At 39.7% G+C, this 22,092-nt stretch overlaps 2 protein-coding genes and 1 long non-coding RNA gene across 6 annotated transcripts in view; 1 reads left to right on the top strand and 2 right to left on the bottom strand.

The window, feature by feature from the left end:
- LOC116850025 overlaps nucleotides 1-16,538 on the top strand; it is a 19,685-nt gene extending 3,147 nt beyond the window's left edge. Inside the window, exons 1-4 of one of the 3 annotated variants that reach the window (XM_032827794.1) lie at nucleotides 10,084-10,382; nucleotides 11,585-12,128; nucleotides 12,275-12,456; nucleotides 12,939-16,538. In XM_032827794.1, coding sequence (XP_032683685.1) covers nucleotides 10,330-10,382; nucleotides 11,585-12,128; nucleotides 12,275-12,456; nucleotides 12,939-13,374 — 1,215 coding nt within the window. In that variant the 5' untranslated portion in view covers nucleotides 10,084-10,329 and the 3' untranslated portion in view covers nucleotides 13,375-16,538. Of the gene's footprint in view, nucleotides 1-10,083; nucleotides 10,383-11,584; nucleotides 12,129-12,274; nucleotides 12,457-12,938 lie in introns of those variants that run through there. The other 2 variants (XM_032827795.1, XM_032827796.1) reach the window with 2 other exon arrangements.
- Nucleotides 6,858-10,017, bottom strand: LOC116850028. Its single transcript, XR_004379247.1, has 2 exons — nucleotides 9,476-10,017; nucleotides 6,858-8,284 (listed from the first exon to the last, which is right to left on the bottom strand). It is a non-coding gene; the product is annotated as an uncharacterized LOC116850028 (long non-coding RNA).
- Nucleotides 16,539-16,662: 124 nt separating the features above from the next.
- On the bottom strand, nucleotides 16,663-21,993 carry LOC116850023 (dynamin-binding protein-like). Of its 2 annotated transcripts, XM_032827791.1 has the most exons (9): nucleotides 21,626-21,993; nucleotides 21,373-21,550; nucleotides 21,043-21,161; nucleotides 19,503-20,954; nucleotides 19,257-19,406; nucleotides 18,577-19,197; nucleotides 18,311-18,493; nucleotides 17,630-18,229; nucleotides 16,663-17,551 (listed from the first exon to the last, which is right to left on the bottom strand). In XM_032827791.1, the coding sequence occupies exons 1-9, from the start codon at nucleotides 21,713-21,715 to the stop codon at nucleotides 17,357-17,359; spliced, it is 3,588 nt and encodes a 1,195-aa protein (XP_032683682.1). In that variant the 5' UTR covers nucleotides 21,716-21,993; the 3' UTR covers nucleotides 16,663-17,356. The 2 variants fall into 2 exon arrangements, with proteins under 2 accessions (XP_032683682.1, XP_032683683.1); XM_032827792.1 differs by lacking the exon at nucleotides 21,626-21,993 and having other exon boundaries at nucleotides 21,043-21,179; nucleotides 21,373-21,523.
- Nucleotides 21,994-22,092: the final 99 nt, after the last annotated feature.

Below are 22,092 nucleotides of genomic sequence, written 5' to 3' on the forward strand. Positions count from 1 at the left end.
AAAAAAAAGTTCTATATACTGATTTAAAAAAGTATAATTATTTGGATGATTGAAAATAAGGATGATTGAAATATATTTCTGAGGTGACAAAAATTCAAGAAAAAGATGATTTCTTACAAAAATTAATCTTTATTATAGGAAAATTGGCGGAAATAATTACAAAATGTCATGACAAAATAAAGTGAAATTGCTTCGTCGTTTAAGCCTAGTATAACTCAGAACAAAAAGATCTCAGTTGGAACAAGAAAGGAAGCATGTGTTTTCTCTTGACGTCGGGTCAAATCGAATTTTTTTCGAATTTTCGGAGAACGGATGACGCTACGAATTTCATACTCTAAAACTATAATTCTTAAGCCTAGCACAACTCAGAACAAAAAGATCTCGGTTGGAACAAGAAAGGAAGCATGTGTTTACTCTTGACGTCGAGTACTGTCAAATCGATTTTTTTACGAATTTTCGGAGAACGAATGATCTTATGAGTCTCATACTCTAGAACTATAATTCTTAAGCCTAGAACAACTCAGAACAAAAAGATCTCGGTTGGAACAAGAAAGATAGTATAAGTTTACTCTTGGTCCGATAGACTGTTTGTCAAAAAACTTTTTTTTAATTTTTCGGGCTTATAATTAAACTTATTGATTTGTGCTTTTGGAACAATGTTTGGAACAACTAGAACAATCTATATCGATATCGGAATGCTTTATTTTCAAAAAATGGGGTGCCAGGTCAAAGACATTTTTTTCATTTTTTGGACTTATAATTCAACTTACGGATTTGTCCTTTTGGAACAATGTTTGGAACAACTAGAACAATCTATTGCGGTATCAGAATGTTCGATTTTCGAAAAGTGGGGTGCCAGCTCAAAAAATCATTTCTTTTGTTTTACTCGAAAACCGTTTCGAATGAAGCAATATCACTTTGGAACAATGTGGTACAAAGTCAGAACAATCTGGAACAACTTTCAAAATTATAAATTTCAAAAAGTGGGGTGCCAACTTCATACACTCTCGTGATCCGCTCCGAGTCGCTGTGTTATCACGCGGAAATGTCGATATTGGTTTTATTTAATAAAACGTATGACGCGTGCGGTGAAGGACTTTCACGCGTATGTAGGGGTGGAAGGTCAAGCTTCCGTGAAGTCGTAGGCAAGGTAGGATTGCGCACATAGTTGCGTAATAAGAAGAGTCCTTTGTTGTCGTTGAGAACGACCAAATGTTGCGCGAACAATACCGTTCATAGAACAGTCGACGTGATCGCTATTGTGATGAACAGTAATTAAGTGACAGACAGCGAGATAAACGGTGTCATAAGCGTCTCTGACGCGTCTTGAGCGGCGTGACGACGTAAAGATACCATGTGCCGTAGAAAAAAGAACAAAGGCATTTCTCATTAAATGTTTGTCTTTGACGTCAACGCGAATCGCACAGTCGAGAATGCGAAACTAAACGAGGAATCTCGTATAATCAGAAATTAACACGGTGACTGCCGCGCTGATTTCTGTTGACTTCGCAAGATCTTAACTGCATAAAAAACGCTATGATTGGTCCACACATAATTCTGATTGTACCTGCCAAATTCAATATTGAAATCAAATTTATATGCAAGCCAACCATATTGTTATTTTTTTGTAAACTTCTTGTTGACTATACAATCGATTTTCCAAGTGCAATAAATTATAATTTGATATTATTAAAATAATAGGCAAATAAAAGTCAGTTGATTAGTGAACAATTGCTAATTGTTCAATCGACATGGTATGATTTGTTTGAGGTCGTTTTGATACGAAGTCAAATGTTTATTACAATGTCAATTTGGTAACCGACATTATTGATTAACTGGATTGTTTTTTCAACTTGACCTCCGATCATGAATTCCTTTTTCGTCTGTAGCGTATATATAATTTACTCTGTTATTTTAATTTGTAACTCCCACTGAGGAGGATTCGAATATATGACTGAAATGTTTGGTTCTTGTAATTATGTTATTTTTGCGTTACTTTATTTCACAATATACGCTTGTACAACAGTGCTGGCTTTCACTTGCCTATCTTGCCGAGTTAATTAAGAACTCTGCAGTTTGAATCGGAAAGTAACGCGAGGATGCTAGCAGTGATTTTAACGTTAAAGTTTGATACTTCAAAACGTTATTCCAACGCCGTTGATTCAACCCAACGAGTGCAATTTTATCGCTATCAGAAGCGAGAGAGGCGATTATCATCGCCAGTTCCCGCTTATCTTCTGTGATGACTCGTACTTCAAAATCAGCGAAGTCGTCAGATCGCGAGCGTGCTCGCGGTCGTGATTTAATAATCTATATCGCGACATTATATTACAAAAATCTCGCGAATCATGAGCGAACGGCGCGCGAAATAAACTGTGCGCCGTTCCAAATGGCAAATGAATGCGTCGTTTAATAACCGATCACGCCACCGCTACGTAACGATGTTTTTTGCCACCTAAGAGAAAAACAAACATCGCCCCAGACTTTATTGGTGGCGAAGTACGTTGCTAGTGTCGCTTTGGTTCGCCTTAGCAGAAATCGTGTTCGTAAAATTGCGAAATGACCCACAAGGCAGCAACGTAAGAGGAAAAAAGAAAGAGAGAGAGAGAGAGAGAGAGAGAAAGACAAGTCTGCCATCTCCTTTAGAGGAAGATGCGCTGCACGTGCGGCGGTGATGCGAGGGTGTCAACGTCCCTGATGCAGCTGCAAAGAGTGACATCATCTATGCATAGAGCGAGACGAAATTCCGATCCACTTGTTAATTATCTTGTGCTTCATCAGACGCGGTTCATTTTACCGTCTGATTGTCGTCATTGCCACTTTGTGCCAAATAACCATTCGACATAAGTACGACATCCTGAAATAAAAATCATTCCCGTTCGGAGACGTCACTTTTATCGCGTATTTGACGCGACTTTTCTCGACGAAATATTCTGCAATGAAAGAATCAATACTTCACATTTATTTCGCTCCCCGTGTCCTCAATCATTCGATACTTCTATGTTTTTTGTAGTATCCATTTACTAAACAAATGGTTCTTCGCTTGTAATTATAATTAAGATAGCAAAATATCAAATGAATAATAGAATATAATAGAAACCGTCGATAAGCACCTACGTAAAGACGTCAATAAGTACGATAACTAATCTTTCCTGCGTTTGATATGCTATTTAAAAATCATAGATGATAGCGAGTGATTCAGTATATAACTTCATAATTCAGAACGTGTCAAAAACATTATACTTCATGAATATGTCGCGAACCCTAAACCGTGTGACAACGTGCCCGACTTGATACATGAGAAAATGAGAGAAAAGAACGGGTTCATCCTCGAAGGTCAAAGGGTTTGAAAAGCGGCCTGAAACACCGTGGACACTATATTCGCGAGAGCGCGGTTGTACGAACGAACGGATCGGCACGGCTGAGCACGCGGATGTCTGCTGATGTGCACGTGATTCCAGCGTGCCACGGGTCCGCGGCATCGACCGACTTCCCCCTCTTTGTGGTGCACCGACACAGGCGTACTAACGCACACATCCTTCTGTCAGCACAACACCTGACGCGAGGTACCTACGGACCTAACCCTGAAGTACGTTATCCGAGATATACAGGGTGTGCCAAGGAGAAATCGTGGCACTCTAGAAATAGGTTCTTCAAGATAAGAAATCACAAATCTCAGTCGAGAAAAGCGAGTTACTCGTCGAGTTACGACGGTCTTGATAAAGATGATGATCTACTTCCGGATTACTCGCGCTCTGTGAGCGTGATATCGTCCGAGGTCGATACATTTCACAAAAGAGCAGTACAATTTAAAATCGAACTGAAAATATATCGTCTAATTAAAGTCTAAATAAAGCACGGTACGCGCTGGTACTCGTTGTGGGTATTATTGATTTCGTCCACTTTCCCTATTACTTTACGACTCCCTCAGAGGTGTGATCCCAGGTACATGACAAGTTCGCCTAGTTTAACTGAGGCGTAAGAGATAGGTCACGCGTGCTTGTCAATCCGACGGAAAAACGCGAAACCAGAATTAAAGTGGAATACATCAAGAAACATGAAACTGCCGTTACGTTACTTAGCTCGCTCGGTGTTATGACAGTGTTATTACTGAGCGGGACATTTTAACAGAGCATCAAGTTTTAATCGCATCATCGTCAAGCCACTGTTTGAAATTCGATATTGTTGAAGGTACACACGCGTCTTCCGCGACGCGGTCTACTTTCCTCGTCTCTGCCGGCATTGTGACAGTTGTTGGCTCTCGATACATCGATCGCTCTTCATTAGTCGCTCGATGTTGCATTCTTCGACGTCCTATTATCGACAAACATGCGAAATCATACAACACGCATCTGCCTCCCCCTTTCTATTCGCTCCGTGAGCATCTATTGCCCCAAAGGAAGATTTCAGATCGTTGATTCTATAATTAGACGTTCGCAACTGTGAGCGACAATCACTTTGAAATATCCATGACGTGATGCGGCGTAAAAAAAGGTTGCGCGTTCTCTCAAGAACGCAAGGTGGGACGTGCGTATGCGCGAAGAAAACAAAGTCAGCGTATGAAACTGTAGACTCGCATTTTAAGTTACAGCATTCAGCAACGCAGAATGAAGAGTGACTGAAACATTTTCAGAGCTCCCGGTGCCTCCTCAATTGAATTTCTTCTCGCGAATGTTCGCGCGATAATAATTAAATTATTCGAGTTTTCTGAAAAGCGAAAGACGACACACGCGGACGAACGTGTCCCGCACGAGATATAATCGAATGCAATAAACGATCGTTAAATGTGAAAGTCCGCGGAAAAGGAAATTTCAGTCGCTATGGCGTTTTCTCTACTCTTGAGCGTTCACTATGCTCGCGCAATGCTCTCAACTGACTAGTAGAGTACGACGCGCTGCGAACGCGCGAACAAAGACTGACAAACTGGGTAACCTCCTTTTTCAGAATAAAATAACGCGTTGAAAGGACCAGTGCCGAGTTTTACGGATATTTCGTAAATCTTGAATTTGCCGTTGCGAGGATTCTCGACATTGCAGAATTTGTGTAACGTTTGCTGTACGAGCATTACACGCACAACGTAAGACGTAAACAACTACATAATACTTTTTTATGATAATTTTTTTATCAAACGTCTCATTTTCGTTTTTTTCTTACGCTCATTCATTATTCAAGTTTAAATGTCAGATTATACGTTAGTCTCATACATGAATTCTAATGTTATTTTGATAAAACATCTGTGCTGGGATTCTGTAACACGTTATTATTGGAATTAACGATAGTTTCGTTATCATTTCTACAGTATACAAAAGCTGCGCAACGATAACGAAACTATCGTTAACTCCAATAACGAGTCACAAAATCCCAGCACTGGAGAGAAAATGTATAATATCCACGGTCTCGGGCTCAGTCGTTTACTATAATGAGGTGAATTAAAATCCGCAGTCGGCGAACGAGCTTATATAATTACTGACAAAACACGCCTCATAATTAATCATGTATTCTTGTTTGAAATTGCGTGTTATGGTCAGCGCTATGAGTCACTTTCTTGATTTTTGTGCGTCTTCGCGGCGGAACGAAGGAAATCTATTTTTGAGAAGCGTCAAATCGAACATGCGCTTCACGCATGCTCCTCGTGGACAAGCAGTTTCTTTGTCTTCAACGCCGCGTACAGCGCATGGATCTTTCTGTTCACCGCAATCATCACCGCAATGCCAATCCCTCTGTCGTTTGTGCAACTAATTGATCGAATCGACTATCAAGTATAGAGCAAAATTTCACGCAGTTCCCGAAATTTGTTGTCGTAAATTTTTGTGCGTGCTCGCCAATTGCGGCACTTCACTGCGAACTTTAAATCGATTTTCCATTCGGCATTCTCTTAGCCTCTGGAAGTCGACGCATACTTTGTGCATATCTCGCGTTTTGCCACAATACTTGTTAATTAGCTGCCTACAAAAATAAAGTCTATGACGCGCACAAATTCTTTATTGAAGAACTTGCTTTATCGCACGTATGTTTCGTGGAACTAGGTCAAATAATATAAGCACTCTGGCAGACTATATCTACTTGACTATAATAGAAGAAGATCTACGGATGACGTGGAAATAGAAGCGACGTGCTGTATCGCTTGCAAAACGTCGGGCAAAAAATCATCTTTTAAGATGACAAAGAGTCACGCGAGTAAATATAATCGGAAAATCGGGATTATTACTTGGTAATCTCTAATCGACGCGATAATCATTAATTATCACCCAAATTACTAACCACTACAACATTTTTATTAGAAACGATCAAGTCTGGGACGTTCAAAGAAATGCACAATTATTAATTATTATTATTTGTATGTACTCACGAAATATCTGTTATCTTCGACGATAAGCACTATGACGTGATAAAAAATGTTTGGCCATGCCGCTTCATTAGCGTATAAGGTGTCTCAAAATGTGCGCTCGTGCATCACGTAGAGTGAGATTTTTAATTTAATACAACTGTCCTCGACACAAATACTGAAGTGACAATAGTTTCGGTATCATGATCGATTTAAATTGCAGGATATTTAGCGATTGAACTCAGAATGTGTTAATAATAAATAATCAAATCACGTTCTTTCGTTGATTCTAAGTACGTTTTTTTGAGGAACAAAAATTCAAATTAAACGTCCCGAAAGTTTTAATAACGCGTATAGCTCATAGTGAAATCAAGAGTTCCTAGCTCAAAAATTACAGATAATTCTTCACGTTTATCTAAACCACAGTAAACCACAATAATTCCCGTTGTTCTTGTGTTAAATCCTTTAACTCCGTGCCAAGAAAATCTGATGACGTGAGCTTAGGAGAAGTCAGCTGGGAGATTATTATCGAGAAACAAGAAATCTCAGTCTTACGAGTCTCGTGATGTGCGCATGTTCGTTCGATATCATCACTTATTTGCAGCTTATATAATTGCGCGCATAAAACAACTTCCCTTATAAAAAGACACGCGTTACGTCTGAAGAATTTTATTTCTCATTTCAAAAACAGGGATCACACGTGTACAGTACATTTTATAAAAATTTAACTCGTCCCCGAGCAGGTTGCAACGTCAATTTGCAACAAATTGCGAACGGGATCTTCATATGGAGGACATTGAAGATCAACGTGATCGAAACAGGAAGGAAGTAGATAAATCGTTTAGTTCCCCTTCAACGACATTAATTTTCGCATCACGAGAGCGTAATCGTGTTTAAGTGTCTGAACGGAGCGGTATACCCGATATCTGTGTACCTGCTAGCAGACGTCTTAATTAACATTTTCGATGTTTGAACAAGTGATCATCGGGTTGCATTTTATGCTCGGATTGTTACAGAAATACTCAAAAGCTGTTTTTACGATCATCGCGATAATCTCTCCGCGATCATTATCGGCGATATCAATTAATGAACACTCCTATAAAACGATCGTTAATTTGCAGATTGTGTTTATATCACAAACTTTACAAAGCACACTTGATAACGCGAACGCGTGCACATACGCCCCTTAGCGGCACAAGTCCGCGATAAATATTGCATATTTGATTTTTATTGGGGTTAAACGCCGATTAAACTGTTATTTGATCATCTCATGAGACTCATATAATTCGCCACACATTATGTCTCTTATTTTGCGAATGCGTCGATTAATATTTCTGAGTATTATTTTGAATAGCGCGCGACCACTTGTTAATCAGATATTCTCAGTACTTCCTCGAGATTGATGACTATTAAAAATTATCGTGTCTGTGTGTATTATAAACATTATTTTTTTGTTATATATATATATATATATATATATATATATATATATATATATATATATATATATATATAAATAAACTTAATTTTCTCTCGACTTCCTTGAGTAGAGTCAAGACCGAGTAGAACTTGTAGGCGAAAACATACCGAGTATAGGTCAAATTATTTTTGCGGCGGAATGACGTCAATAGATCTGACGATCGTCTTACAATTGTAATACACGTTTCGTTGGTCGCATAACCGCGGTGTAATCACGTTGTAACCTCGATTCGCGGCTATTTCTGTAACGCGCTGAACCATACATTTCCGGAGTCTCGGACATTGTATTGCATTGCACGTTCGCAAAACAGTGAATATGTAAGACGGGCGTGCTCGACTTAAAAATTTGCGCGATAAGAACGATGTCAACATCCTTGCGAATCAAGCTCGTGGTCAGCTCGTCGGAAATAGCAACAACGCATAGCTCGTACGAAGCTTGAATATGTGCTTCCAGCGTAGATTGGTCTCGCACTTGCTATCCTTGACAGCGGGAAAAATAAATGTTATCTACTAACGCAGTGCACGAATTTAAAAGTATCCCAGATAAGTCGCGAATCAACAAACAAATTATTATGCCGATAGAAACCAGATAGCTCAATTAAAGAATTACCAAAGCAGCATATATCTTTAGTTTTATCATTGCACGCGACGTGAGAAAGAACTATTGTGTTTCATATTTCTAACTTGAATTTATTTCCCTGAATGTCAGTGAAAGTATGTATGTTCTTGTGTCAATGACGCTTCTAGTAAGTAATCTTGAAGTGCAATAAAAACGCGTCGGTAGAATCGACATATAAAATTTTGAGGGAAAAATAATAAACTTACTTGGTACTCGAACTATGATAAGGTTAATCACTACGATAATAAGAGATATCAGTATTTAAAATTGATAATCGAAAAAAACATGAACAAAAACAGTGATTCAATCTTTATTTCACGTGTTATTTCACCTCCATTTTAAGAAAATAGATTGATATTATCACTTTAATCTTGGTTCTGTTGAAATATCTGATACTAATATCATGGTCGAATATTTTAATAAAAAATATCAATGCTCTCACGAAAATCTGTCAGAGCTGCTGCTATTAAGAAATCTCTCGGTACAAGTTTTATGATTGCATTGTGATTACCGCAATGGACTTATTACGCGATTTTATTGTTAACGCTATATATTACCGCACTCGATTAACGTTGATGATCGCATTTTTTATATTGCAACATATGACGAGTAAAAACTAATAATAACAGAGTTAACATAAGCGAATCGCAAAAGAATAAAAATTTCTAATGAGACTTTATTTAACGATACAGCAGTTATTTTCTAGATATCAATAAAATGATAAACTTTTCAATGTAAATCGTTGTTATTGTTATAAAAAATTATTTTATTTACGTAAATGATATAAACGCAGTGATGCGATTATAAATCATACTCTTGTCATGTAGATAAGCGCGTTGTCAGATGATTAATGAGTTTACAAACGAAGAATTACCGTTTGCTAATAAGCCAATGTATTTCATGCAATGAACATAAGTGTAAATCACATCGCATTTTGCACGTTATAAATATTCAACAAAACTGAATTCGCCGAATGAAGCTATTTACTGATGATACGGTCTTCAAAGTTGTTTCTTGTGCAAGGACAAATTGTTATTAATTGTTCACCTTACCTCACTTCACGTGATGTATCTCAGCAACCAGAAACACGGATGGCGAGGCGTAACTTACTTAACAGTCTATACTCTGTAATATACCTCGACGTCGTGGTTTTCAGGTGAGATGTAAGTTAATGTCGAAGAGAGATGGGAAGGGATAATCACTGGAGCTGCAAGATGTTAGGTAATCTCAGGCAATTAATAAGAACATATAATTAAATAAATGATAAATTATGATATACGGAATATTTCACAAATAAGAGAAATAAATTTCATAAATTAGAGAAATAAATTTCATAAATAAGAGGAATCTGTTAAAAGAAAAAAGTCGATTTCTCGTGGAGGAGAAATTTGTCATTTGAGTGCGACACCGCGTGAAAATGAAAAAAAAAGTTAATTTCGTTATCGTCACGTTCAGAAACAAAGAAAGAGCTCCTTTGCGTTGTATGAACACGAGCACCACAATTCACAGTCGTGCTAGTGTACTTTAGAACAGACAGAGAAAAACAACCGTTGCACGTGGTCTGCGAGTGCTACGCGTGCCTTCCTCTTCCTACCCCTCGTTCACTTTCCCTACTACCTTGCCAAAGTGCGCCGGCCTGTCACGGTATAAAAACGAACGCGCGCCGACGCGACGAGTTAGTGCGTCTCGCGCGATCCATGAGAGCTGGATTAGCAATTTGCAAGTTGTCGTTTACCAAAAACATCATTGCGAATTGCCGTCGTGAAATTCGAATTTGCGCTGAGAACGATACGGACAGCAAATCTCGCGCTTTGATTATTCACGGTAGTGCGCGGAAGAGTGCGAGATTTATTTTGAGTGAAAAAGTGATCTTGAAAAATATATCGATCGCAATTTTGAGTTGATTATGCCAGTCGAGTTGGACGCCATGGCGCCTGTAGCTCCTGCATCCTATAATGGGTAGGCGATTATGAGAATTTGTTTTTAATTATATCAATTCTTCGCTTTGTTCTCTTTCTTTCCGTGATAGAATGATGATTAAGTGATAGTTCAAATACTTTTTGGAATTTGGTATATTCAGTATATTATACTATTTAAATTATGAAAAAATATTTATTTGTTTGACACGCTAAATTTTAGAACATATCGTACGTTCACAACGAGAGACTGTGTATAAAATTCATTTGAATTTGTTTTCTGCGTACACTTTTAACAAAAACACTGCAGGATCTTGCGGTTGTTACGCTTTCCATTCTTCGTGACGTTTATATTCTTCACGTATGTTCGAGTGTTTGACAAGGAGAGAGATTAAAACAGCTGATTCGCGCAACTGACAAGTTTCCCCAACCCAGGTATACTGACGCTAATGCCACACTTCCGCCAATTTTAGCGTCGACATTAAGACCGCGTCTCGCGCAACTCTAGAAAAAACACAATGCGTCATTGTTGATTAATTGCGAATGCTAATAACAGTATCCTCCTACTAACGATGGTCATTTATAACGTTTTTTTTTATTTCACCATGACGCGAAAAAGCTACTTTCTAAATCTTTTTGTTAATCTATTTGGAGTTAAATATAGTTCAGGCAGATCTCTCTCTCTCTTCGTTACACGCTACACTAACTCTACTATCATGAAGCTATCATTCAACATAATTACACGGAATAATACTGTATTATCATAATATGATGTTGACATTTCTTTTATCAAGAGGAATTTCACAAAGATTTCGCCCAAGTTATCGCAAACATAAAGATAAATTAAGTTAATATAATTAACTCTACGATATCAGCTCATTGCGGATATCGTAGGAGAATTAACTGCCAAGAGAATTGACTATTGTGTGTGTAGACGAAGTAAAAAGATAAAGAAAATCATGTAACGCGCGAGAAGGAAGCAAGCGTTAGATGTGTGAATGCGTGTGTGTGAACTCGCGATTGACTATGCGGAACTGATCGGTCTGATCAATAGAATATGTCTGATCAATAGAAAATCAGGGACCTCGCGAGAAAAAAGGACTAGTGGATCGCGACTATGAAAAATTTAATTATGTAACAATGTATCGTTAATTTTGAATAATTCTGATTCATCGCACGTGCACAATCCATAAATCCAATCAACGTCTCGCTCTGAGAGTTAACGACGCCGATTACGGGTTGCAGGGAGAAGAAGATGAATAAGCTGTGTCGGCAGCTCTCGATTGAGAGCCCTAGCGTGACCGGACGGGAGTGCGTATTCAGCTTCGACGTGCCCGTGCCGGACGTACCGACGCACGGCGCCCGCATCAGAGTGATGTGTGCTGGAGCGTGCTACCATCCTCGCCGTTCGCCGAGTCTGAACAGCCTGACGTCGGTGTCGAGTGGCAGCAGCCTGGTCACCGACGTGTCCATGGAGAGCGACTACCCCGTGTCGCTGCCACATCATGGGGTGCGCGATGCTGCTCTGTTCCCCGGCTACGAGGTCGCTGGTGTGATCGAGTCGTTCGGTACTGAAGTGCCCGAGGACTGCGAGCTCGCAGTGGGCGATCGTGTGATCCTTTATCCATACGACGGCATTCCTAACGGCTACGTCGAGTACCTGGTGGTGCACGACCTCAAATACCTGATTAAGATCCCGGACAGTATGTCGCTTAGCGTGGCGGCTATGCTTCCGGCCGGCGCGCTCTTGGCAATGAACACCGTCTTTGCAGCGCACGAGCATGTGCAGGTATGACTTAATATGATTATCTTCGCAAAGCAGTCAGTGACGTATCTTATTGTTGTGTACTTTAAGCGAACAGAGTAAAACGTTGGCGCTGTAAGATAGGTTCGTGTCCAGGTATGATGGAGTAATTAAACGGTGAAATGTTGCAGGCACTGCTGAAGGAGAGAGGTGAGAAGAGCGTGTGCAAGATTCTGATAGTTGGCACAGGTGGCCTCGCTCTGTGGGCGCTCAGAATCGCGTCGTATCACTTCAGCAATATGAGGGATAGAGTCACCACCACGGTGGCTAGTCTTAAGGACGACGGTCTTCAAATAGCCCAGGAGTTTCAACGGTAAGCTTCATGATGGACTTCATTAGACAGTCGTGTGGCAAGATAGAATAGTTACTAGTTCAGTGGGCTATTTTAATTCATCGACACGATCATGAGAAATTGTGATCGATTGGACTTATAAGACATGTAATCAAATTTTCTGATGAATTTTTCAAATTCATTTTTGTGATCAAAAACATATTTAAATATAGAAGAATTTATATTTAAATAAATATGTCATTATAGTACCCACCGAATAAATATTCTTTTATATATATTGAGATATATTTTTTCTTAGTGTATTAGCTCTTTTTCTGCACTTGAAGGGAAACTCTAAAACAATTTAAAGAAAATTTCTCTCAGACAAAAACGTGTTTTCAAAATTAAGGCTCGTATCGAGCGTGTATATACACGGTTCTCATTAATTGGCACAACCGCTGAATATACGTGTCTTAAGAACTTGTCCGCGCGCTCGTCACTTCATCCGATTTATTCAGCAACAGTCGACACGTCGGTTACAGAGTGAACGTGGTGCAGTGGAGCGAAGATCTCTACGAGAAGCAGCTGATCGAGCGTACGATGGACGCGTGCCAAGGCCAGGTGGACGTGGTGATCGACTTCGGTACGACATCGCGCAACCTCCACCGCAGCATGCAGTGCCTCAGCAAGGGCGGCGTGGTGTTCGTGATCAAGGAAGTGGCTGACCGATTGCTGCCCAAGTTCAGCCGACGAGCGGAAGACAGGCAGCAGTCTATCAGACCGGTCGAGCCGGGTACTCTCGAGCAGCTGCGCGAGATTGTGCAGCTGGTCGGCTCCGGCGAAATCGAACCACCACCGCACACCGTCTACCCGGCCGAAGAGGCGCTCGACGTCGTGCACAAACTCTGTCACTCGGAGATCCAAGGTCGCGCGATCCTCCGCTTCTATCCCGCGGATTAAAGGATCCATCGCTGGGATTACTATTCGCGATCGCGCGGATTAACGGACAAAAGACAGATTCGATGACGACGACCACAACCACTGAGAAGTAGCCGAGACGGTGGTCCAACTGTCGAGAATTGTACGGTAATTGTATGATCAGCGCGTGCGTTTCCGGAGTCTCGATATGAAATGTAACAACTCCGACAGAGTTGAGTTATCATGAGCGACAAGTAGTTCTGCCGATAACCGGAGTTTAGATTAGACGTGGTGAGACGACAACGTATCGCGGTATACGACAGCTCGCAGATGCAAAGAGGAGAAAGAATTGGTGGGGGAGTCTTTTCACAGAATGATATTTGCTCGTTTTGACATATTATTTTATACGATTTGATCGCATGATGATAATTTTGAAGAACACGTTATCCTTGAGGGAGAGATCTCCTCAGCATACCAAGGAGTCTTTCCCGCAGATCTTTTTTTCTCAAACCTGCGAGGCTTGTTACGGGCCGAGACGGAACATGACTTTGTGAATTGTAGTTTTTTTGTTTGAAGAAACGAGCGATTAGATCTTGTACTACGCGAAAATAGTCACGCGTTTTGCGTATGTGGGACGTGTGTAATGAGGACGAGAGAAAGAGATAATGCCAGTGTAACAAGAAAGCAACATTATTTCCAATGACACTTTCTTTATCTTCCATGAATGGATGTGTAATAATTGCTTAATGCGTAACAAAGTCGAGAATAAGCGACGATTTACAGGGTGTGACATTAATGGATAAAACTCTGATGTAAGTGAGGACGGTACTCTATTTTCGTGTTTCGTCCTCTCGAGCGAAAATTAATGAACGGAGGAGACACACTTACGCAAAGCAATATAATTATTGCTCGACACGCGTCCCTTTGAAATCGAATGACGCGCAGAATGGTGACGATGAAAACTTTGACTTAGATCGATATGATGACACTTTCACAAATTACCGAGTAACGGCAACGGTGAATAGTCGTGTTAACGGTGACATTTCAATGATTACAGTAATGTGGCTCATACGAGTACTTAAAGTCGTTATGGTAAAAATAGAAACAATAGGAAGAACAGATTCGAAACGATTTGGGATGATCGTATTAATTATACTAATTCAATGTACATGCGTTGCGATTGACAACGACTATTTAAAGTTGCCGCACAAGAAAGGATTGAAAAAGACTATTTTTGCTTAAAACGGACAAACGAGCGATCTTTGAGATTTTCCTAACAAGACGTTCCATTGATATCGCTAAAGGAGTGACGACAGTCCGTATTTCTCGTCGCGCATTTTGAATTGCGAGTGTGAAAATTCCAATCGGAACCAGATAATTATAAATATTTGCTTATACAACAAATATATATAACATATGTAATATGTACTATTATCGCACATCTCACCGAACCCCGTTAAATTCTGAGTACGTGGCGAGAATACAGGCTTTCCGGTTTCTTATGTAAAAAACCGACGTGAATGAAGAATTTCAGGATGAGAATGATTCACGGTAAACACGGTGAGAATGCGAGACAATGACCTCGTCGAGCGCACCATTCATCCGGTTAAGCGGTATTCCTTACTGTATTAAAGACATTTGTCGCCGCTCACTTCAATTATCGAGAACGTCGTTCCCAACAATTGCAATAACCAGTAGTCGTGTCTTACGATTATTTGAGATACGTGAATCACGTCGGCTACGAGACTATCATTGTCGCGAGTGACGTTTCACGATAATCAGACATCGTCGAGTGTGGTTGACGAAGCATTGCAAATTATTACCGCAATTCCCAAGCAAGTCCGATATTTCTCAGTACACTTCGATGCATACCGCGGTGATGCCGCAGCCCAAGATCAAACGTGTATTTAGTGTCAATTCAGAAGTAATAATCGATCGAATGCCTGTGTGAGCCTAGAATAAGTTCTCTGTTTAAGATAAGGATGTCGAGCCGTTAGTGAATGTCCGTTTTCTACCGTAAGATATGAGATATCGTTGCTCCGTAATGAAGAGATGTAATTACTCGTGTAAGTTAATTTGCGATCATCGACTTGAAACACACGCGGTAGGTAACGTGTCCACCTGAACTGAGAATGTAACTAACGAAGTGCGAAGAAACTTTTCTGCAAGATGCATTTTATAATTATTGAAAGCGAGATATGGTTACTGTGCCTTTGTAGATGCTTCTTTTTCGATTCTGATACTTGATAAGTATAGGAGAGAAACTCTCTTTTTATTACTATATAAATATAATATATATCTCTTCTCTATGATGGGTGCTTTCCATTTAATAACACAAGTCGACACAAGCATCATCCTATCTTAGTTACTCATTGAATATGGAACAAAGACAGAATAATGTTTATGTCGACTTGTGTTATTAAATGGAAAGCACCCGATATAACACACACATCCTGGTCAGTGGGCACATTTCCTCATGGAAAAGCTTAAAAAAATCAGCTTGTTCGACACGAATTCTCAACGACAACCGAGACTTTCGGTTGAACGTGAACGTAGATTCACTCAATTTTAATGTTCTGTTATTCGTCCTAGATTCAGGTACAATTGCCTCATTGCGTCAACAATATGTCATCTTACGGTATTGCACGGATATTCGCGTGAGACGCTATGTTACTTCGTTAGGATTCTACCCGATAAGACGGGGAATGTATTTAAATCGTAGTTGCATCGTAGCCAAGATCGCATTCGGTTCTAGAAACTCGAATCGCGTTTCGAGGTCGAAAGGAACAGGCGTCCTACATTAATCGGGCACATTCGTGATATCTGACGGCGCTTTATCATAAACCGGCACGATAGGAGCATAACTCGCAATAACGTTAATTTGATCGAGCGTATATATTCGCGTCCGAGATGTATCTCTCGTTGATTGTCGTTATATCCTTAGATCAGTATTCACCTTTTCGTTTAGTGTAAGTTTAGCGTAAGTCGATTCGCGTAAGGTCACGGCGAGTCGCTGTATCTCGAAAGACTGTTTTGTTTATTTAAGCAGTATGTATCCTCTTATTTTTTGTAACGTACATTTAGGGCGCTTAGCGTCGTAGTACACGCCGCATCGTCATGTTATTGTACCTACTACTGTTGATTGTAACGATAAACGATTATATTACGGTAATAATATAACCGATATGTTCTTTTCTCTTTTGTAATAATGTGTTTTTCATTTTTCTCGGGCACTTCCCTATGTAACGATAAATATATATATTCCTATCTATATATTGAGAATGTTTCGGTATTCTTTCTTTTAGTACTGACAAATTGAACTGTCGATGGTATTTTTTAAGTGGTATATAATTTATTGGAAATTATTATACTATGTACAAATGTATATTCGGAATTGCAGCTGCAAATGCGATATAAAGATCAGCAAGATTGTGTAAAGTACGAGATAAAGTGTGCGAGTAGAAAAATTCATCAGCAATGTCCGAAATCAAATTGATAAATACGCAGCATATCACTCTGCGACAGAAACGCTCTGTCAGAACTTTATCTTGTTAGGCAAGAGCGTACGCGTTGCTATGCTATAATATTGATTAGTGACTTTATATATACATACAATTAAAAATCGAACGACAATCACAGAAGAGAATCAATTTGCTCCCGGTAAAAATACTATATACATTTATACACACATGTAACAACTGGACAACATCAATACGTATGTGTAAGAACTTTAAAGTGTATAAATATCATTCATGTACAAGTCTAAGTACTAAAAAGGAAATTAAGAAAGTTATTCTCGAGCATTAGCGTTGATAATTTACTGCAATCTTGTTTGATTTTTTAAGCTCAATCAGGTCTGATTAAAACTTCAGTTTACGTTTAAATATATAAAAATGTTAGATAGAGTTGCGCAAAATTCTTTAGTAATATAAGCGCGCTGCTAATAAACAATTAATTATAAAACGGACAAGCAGTCCTGTGTATAAATGTAACATTTATGCCACGATTTGATTTCATTCCATTGTTATGATTTCGGCTTAACTGGAGATTGTAAATAATTTCGTGGAACATATCCTTGTTGGCCGTTACGATTCTCTACTAGCCACCATTCGTCGTTTCCCTTCTCGTCGTGCGGTCTAAGCAGTCTCAGAGCTTGGCCACTTGTAACGGCCAACGTACCTGGTATATTCGCAGCGAAATCGTACATCGCATAATAAAACTGCAAAAAAGGAAAATGTATCAGTAGAAAGTACCGCAGAGTGACTGCATAAAGAGCGAAAAGTATGAAGATACTAACTTCGCTGTTTATATTCTGATACACTTGAACCTTTGACGTTCCTGGGATGTTACTGTAAGTCTGATTTACTTTCGATTCATTACTTATGTCTAATGAAAGCAAATCTTGCAGATGCGATTGAGATGTCTTCTTGATCTCTTTCTCCGGAGAATCCAACAACATCAAATTCGGAGGGCTCTTCCTGCTCGTGGCGATGTCCGTCGTCGCGGTATAATCGCGTGGTTGGCTCTGTTGAGCCGGTTTCAATTTCTTAGACGGCAGAAATCCTTGAGTGATCCCAGTGTCGACGTACCACCTTGCAGGATCTCCCATAGGATCCTGCTTCTTTATGACGGCGACCAAATTACCTCTCGTGGCACCCAAGTCCAATGCGGACGTACTGGCGACGTTTTCCATTACTATGTACAATTTATCGGCTGCATATTTTTCTTTGAGTAGGGATCTCTGCCTGTCGGACTGCGCGCAAAGTTGAGTTTGGCCTTCATCATCTACTTGAGGATTCGTACCAGCAAACGTGAAACGTTTTATTTGATTCCACACCAAATTATGGTTCACGAGAAACGATTCCAACACGTCTTGCGATGACAAGTGCGGCGACGTCTGCAAAATATAAAGAAATATTCTGCATTCTTTATTGAACATTGTTACGATGAAGGTCTCGTCTAAAGTTTATCCAAGTACCTCGCACAACGTCAGATATTGCTTGGTAATTTTGCCACTTAGCAATTTTCGAGCTCCGGCGAAGGCACTTAAGCAAGTAACTAGAATGTTTGCCACTGAATCCAGCAGTATAGGCAATTCCTCTAACAATTGCTGATTCAACGCCTCGTAATTACTCTTTGCAGTAAATAATTCCTCTTGTACCTGAAGTGAATAAAGCGGATCGTAAATAAGGAGAGGAAGCGTCAGAGAGAACGGCGCGCTAAGCGTGACGGTGTAACAATTACAATTTTTGATTCTTTAGATTTCTCACTCTTAGAAATAGCAGCGTCGTAATCCAGTAATTTATCATGCCTTTTCGATATTAGAACCGCCGGTCCTTCTAATAATGTCGTTAGCAAATGTAGTGGCGCGCTGACTCTCTTCTCGACGCATGACTTAAAATCTGGAATATATTGAGACCATATAGTGGACCTTATATCTTGCAATTTCTTCACGTCGGAAGTAGGCGTTCCCTGATAATAGTGACCCAAAAACTCGGCTATCACATCTCCCGACATAGCCTCCTCGCTCAAGTGCATAGTGCACTGTTCGACGTCTTTCGCCAGCTGCCACGTGCATTTCTCAATAGATCGAAATTGCTTCTCGAGCTCTTCGAATTGAACGTCGCACGCGACGTTTGTCAATCCCAAACTCGCCGATAATTTCGTGCTCAGTCTTGTAGACATCTTTGCTACAGAGTGCATGCTTAATTTCGACATTTTGCCGATTAGCGTGTTATCGTTGTCCAAATATTTGGATACGATATCCTTCCTACGCTTGTATTCGTTAATGTAGCTGGCTACACTCGTCATTGCCTTCCACGCTTCTTCTGTAGGCGCTTTATCTGGATGGTTGTCCTCCGTACACTGTTACAAGTAATAGCGCGTTATAAATAACAGATTATATAACTAACGTTATCACTTACCTTTATTAATTTGTACAATATCAGAGGATACTTTAAGATTCTTTGAACCGGTTTTATCAAGATAGAACTCATATCGAAGCAAGCGATTTGATGACGTAGTGTTTCAATACCTTTATTAAATATCTTCATAATTTCCTCGTTATTTTCATACTGAAAAACAATCAAGTGAAACACGATTACACATAATTTTAGATTTCTTATAATATGAAGGCGTTTTGTCGATTAAGAATTCTCAAAACCACATACCTTTTTCAGCAAAGTTAATGCCGCTTCATGATTGCCGCAGTATTTAACGTAAACAGTCTTCAATTTCTCGGCCATCTTCACGAAACAAGGCCCGACCATCTGCAAGTTTTCATCGCAACCTTTCATCGCTTTCATGATCATATCTAACAACTCCTCGGCAACGTGAATAACTTCCAAGATATTGCCAAACAACGTAGCGACATCGACGCCCCTTGATACAAGAGAACTCGGCTCGTACAAGTTAAATGTTTCGTACGTCAATTTTAAATCGCGGACATACTCTTTCTCCGTTATAACCAATTCCGAAATTACATTCTGTCGTTGATCCGCACGCTTTTCTTTTATACTGTCCGCACTATCGGTCGCAGATTCGTTATCTCGAGTTCCTGCTTGAACAGAAGCTTCTGCGTTCGCAACAATATCCTTTTGCAATGGCACTCTGCCTGGAGCCGGAGCTGGTGGTGCTGGTCTGTGCGGTTGCGACATCCTTTTTGGTTTTTGTTCCTCATTTGGCGTAACATTCTCTGCTTTATCTCTAATCATCACAAAGTCTTCCGATTCCTCCAGCGATTCTTGCAACTGGTACGGAAAATGACCAAGCGCCGAACTCAAATATTCTCTCGGACACAAACCGACCAGGCCGTTTTTATTCTTCACATTTACCCAATCCTCGTTCGCCGTGTCTACTACAGTAACGACGTCGCCTTCGTGAACGCTTAGATCACCATCCATTTGTGCATGGAAAGTATATAATACCTTCACTGTAACGCCTGGATCCAGGGCGTCTTTCTTCGCAGGAGTCGCATCCACTTCGAGCTGGATCTGATTATTTTCAATTTCTACACAATCAACTATAACGTTGACATAAGATGATGGGAAAATGCCTTTAGCGGTATCTATCATGCCTTCCATCCACTCGGAATCAATATGCCTAGTGATATGCACCACCTCACCTACTCCAAAACTCAGCTCGTTTGGAAATTGCGCGTTAAATGGATATAATGTTATGGCGTATGGTTTGATATCGACAGACTTGGCGTGAGTATCACACTGTGTGTCTGTTGAATTGCTGGTAGATGCCAAAGCTTCTGGAAATAAGTCAAAATAATTTGGAGTAGGATCTCCAGGTTTATCTGAGTTTATGGAAGCAGCTGTATTGAAATCGTTGGAAGTTGTGTCACTACATGTGGGCCATGCCAAGTTACTTCTCATTGTGCTTGCCATTTCTGCTTGATCTGTTTCATCTTCATCCGCACTTATATAAGATATAAATCCTTCTGGAAATATGCCTTCCTTTCCATTTTCTGTTACTCCACGACACCAGCCATCATCCAAAACCTCTGTGACTGTAACCACTTCTCCTGCAATCAAGTCTAACTCTTCTTCAAGTTGTGCTTTCAGTGTTGTATCAACCTTGGCCTTTTTTCTTACTGATTTCTTCCTTGATGATTTCTATATATACAAAAAATATATTTAATTTCATTATCTTTACTAAATAAGTACGTAACCTATAAATGAGATACAATATAAGTGACTTAACCTTTATCAGTGTTGTATCGAGTTCCCAAGTATGAGTTGTAGGAAAAATTCCTGTGCGAGAACTTGTTCTGCCCATGCACCATCCTGAGCCTATGTCTCTCGTTCCAATTATGAGTTCCCCTAATAATTGTGTTTATACTTAAAATAATTATTTAAAAATTAGAACTGATAATATAGCTAATATATATAGGTTAAATTTTTTAACTAGAAATTCATAATTTCAGAATCAACATTTCTTTATTAGAACTTTTTCAGAAAATTTGTGATTTAATACAAATTTAAAATATATTAGTCAAATTATGCAAATTAACATAATTAATTATAAACCTACCTTGTGCAAAGGACAGATCTCCTGTTTCTTGTCCAGGAAAGTTAGCGACTGCTACAAACAGTCTTTCTGCCTCACTGAACTCAGGAATCTCCACTTTATGTAGATGACTCAAAGGGAACTTGCCAATCCTGTCTTGAGACTGACCCAAGCACCAATGTTTGTCTACTATCTCGTGTATCTAAAATAAAAATGTATCAAGATTGTTTACATTCAATAGGTTATGTATCAAACGTTCACAGCAGACAGTCTGTACCAGGAAGCAATGTCCTTTAGAAAGACTCAGCTCTCCGTCGACGGTCGTAAAGAAGTCGTGCAACACTCTTGCCAATGTTCCCGACTCCATCACGAAGAAGTCGCAATCAACGATCTCGCGACACTGAGCACCGAGCTTCACGGAAACAAGCTAGACAACTGACACTGCTCCGATAAGTGGTCGTCACGTGGCATACGAGTTTGTGTCTGTATCCCGATATACAATACTCGTGCACGCTGAGCGATTAGTATTATCATCGTCGCTACAAAAACCATCCATCCTTGTGTCGTGACGATTGAATGAAATTATTGATTTTTTTGCAGTCTCAAGCGTAGCGACGTGACATGTGTGGCAATGTATAATGCGACGTTCATACACGATATAACGCAATTAATTTCATCATTCGATGAATTGCAACTTGAACTATTATGTCAATATGTACTATAAAGATTAATAAAGATAAAGTA

The sequence above is a fragment of the Odontomachus brunneus genome, unplaced genomic scaffold (assembly GCF_010583005.1).
Source record: "Odontomachus brunneus isolate Ranch 3 - 2012 unplaced genomic scaffold, Obru_v1 Obru_scaffold_132, whole genome shotgun sequence".
NCBI classification, from domain to species: Eukaryota; Metazoa; Arthropoda; class Insecta; order Hymenoptera; family Formicidae; genus Odontomachus; species Odontomachus brunneus.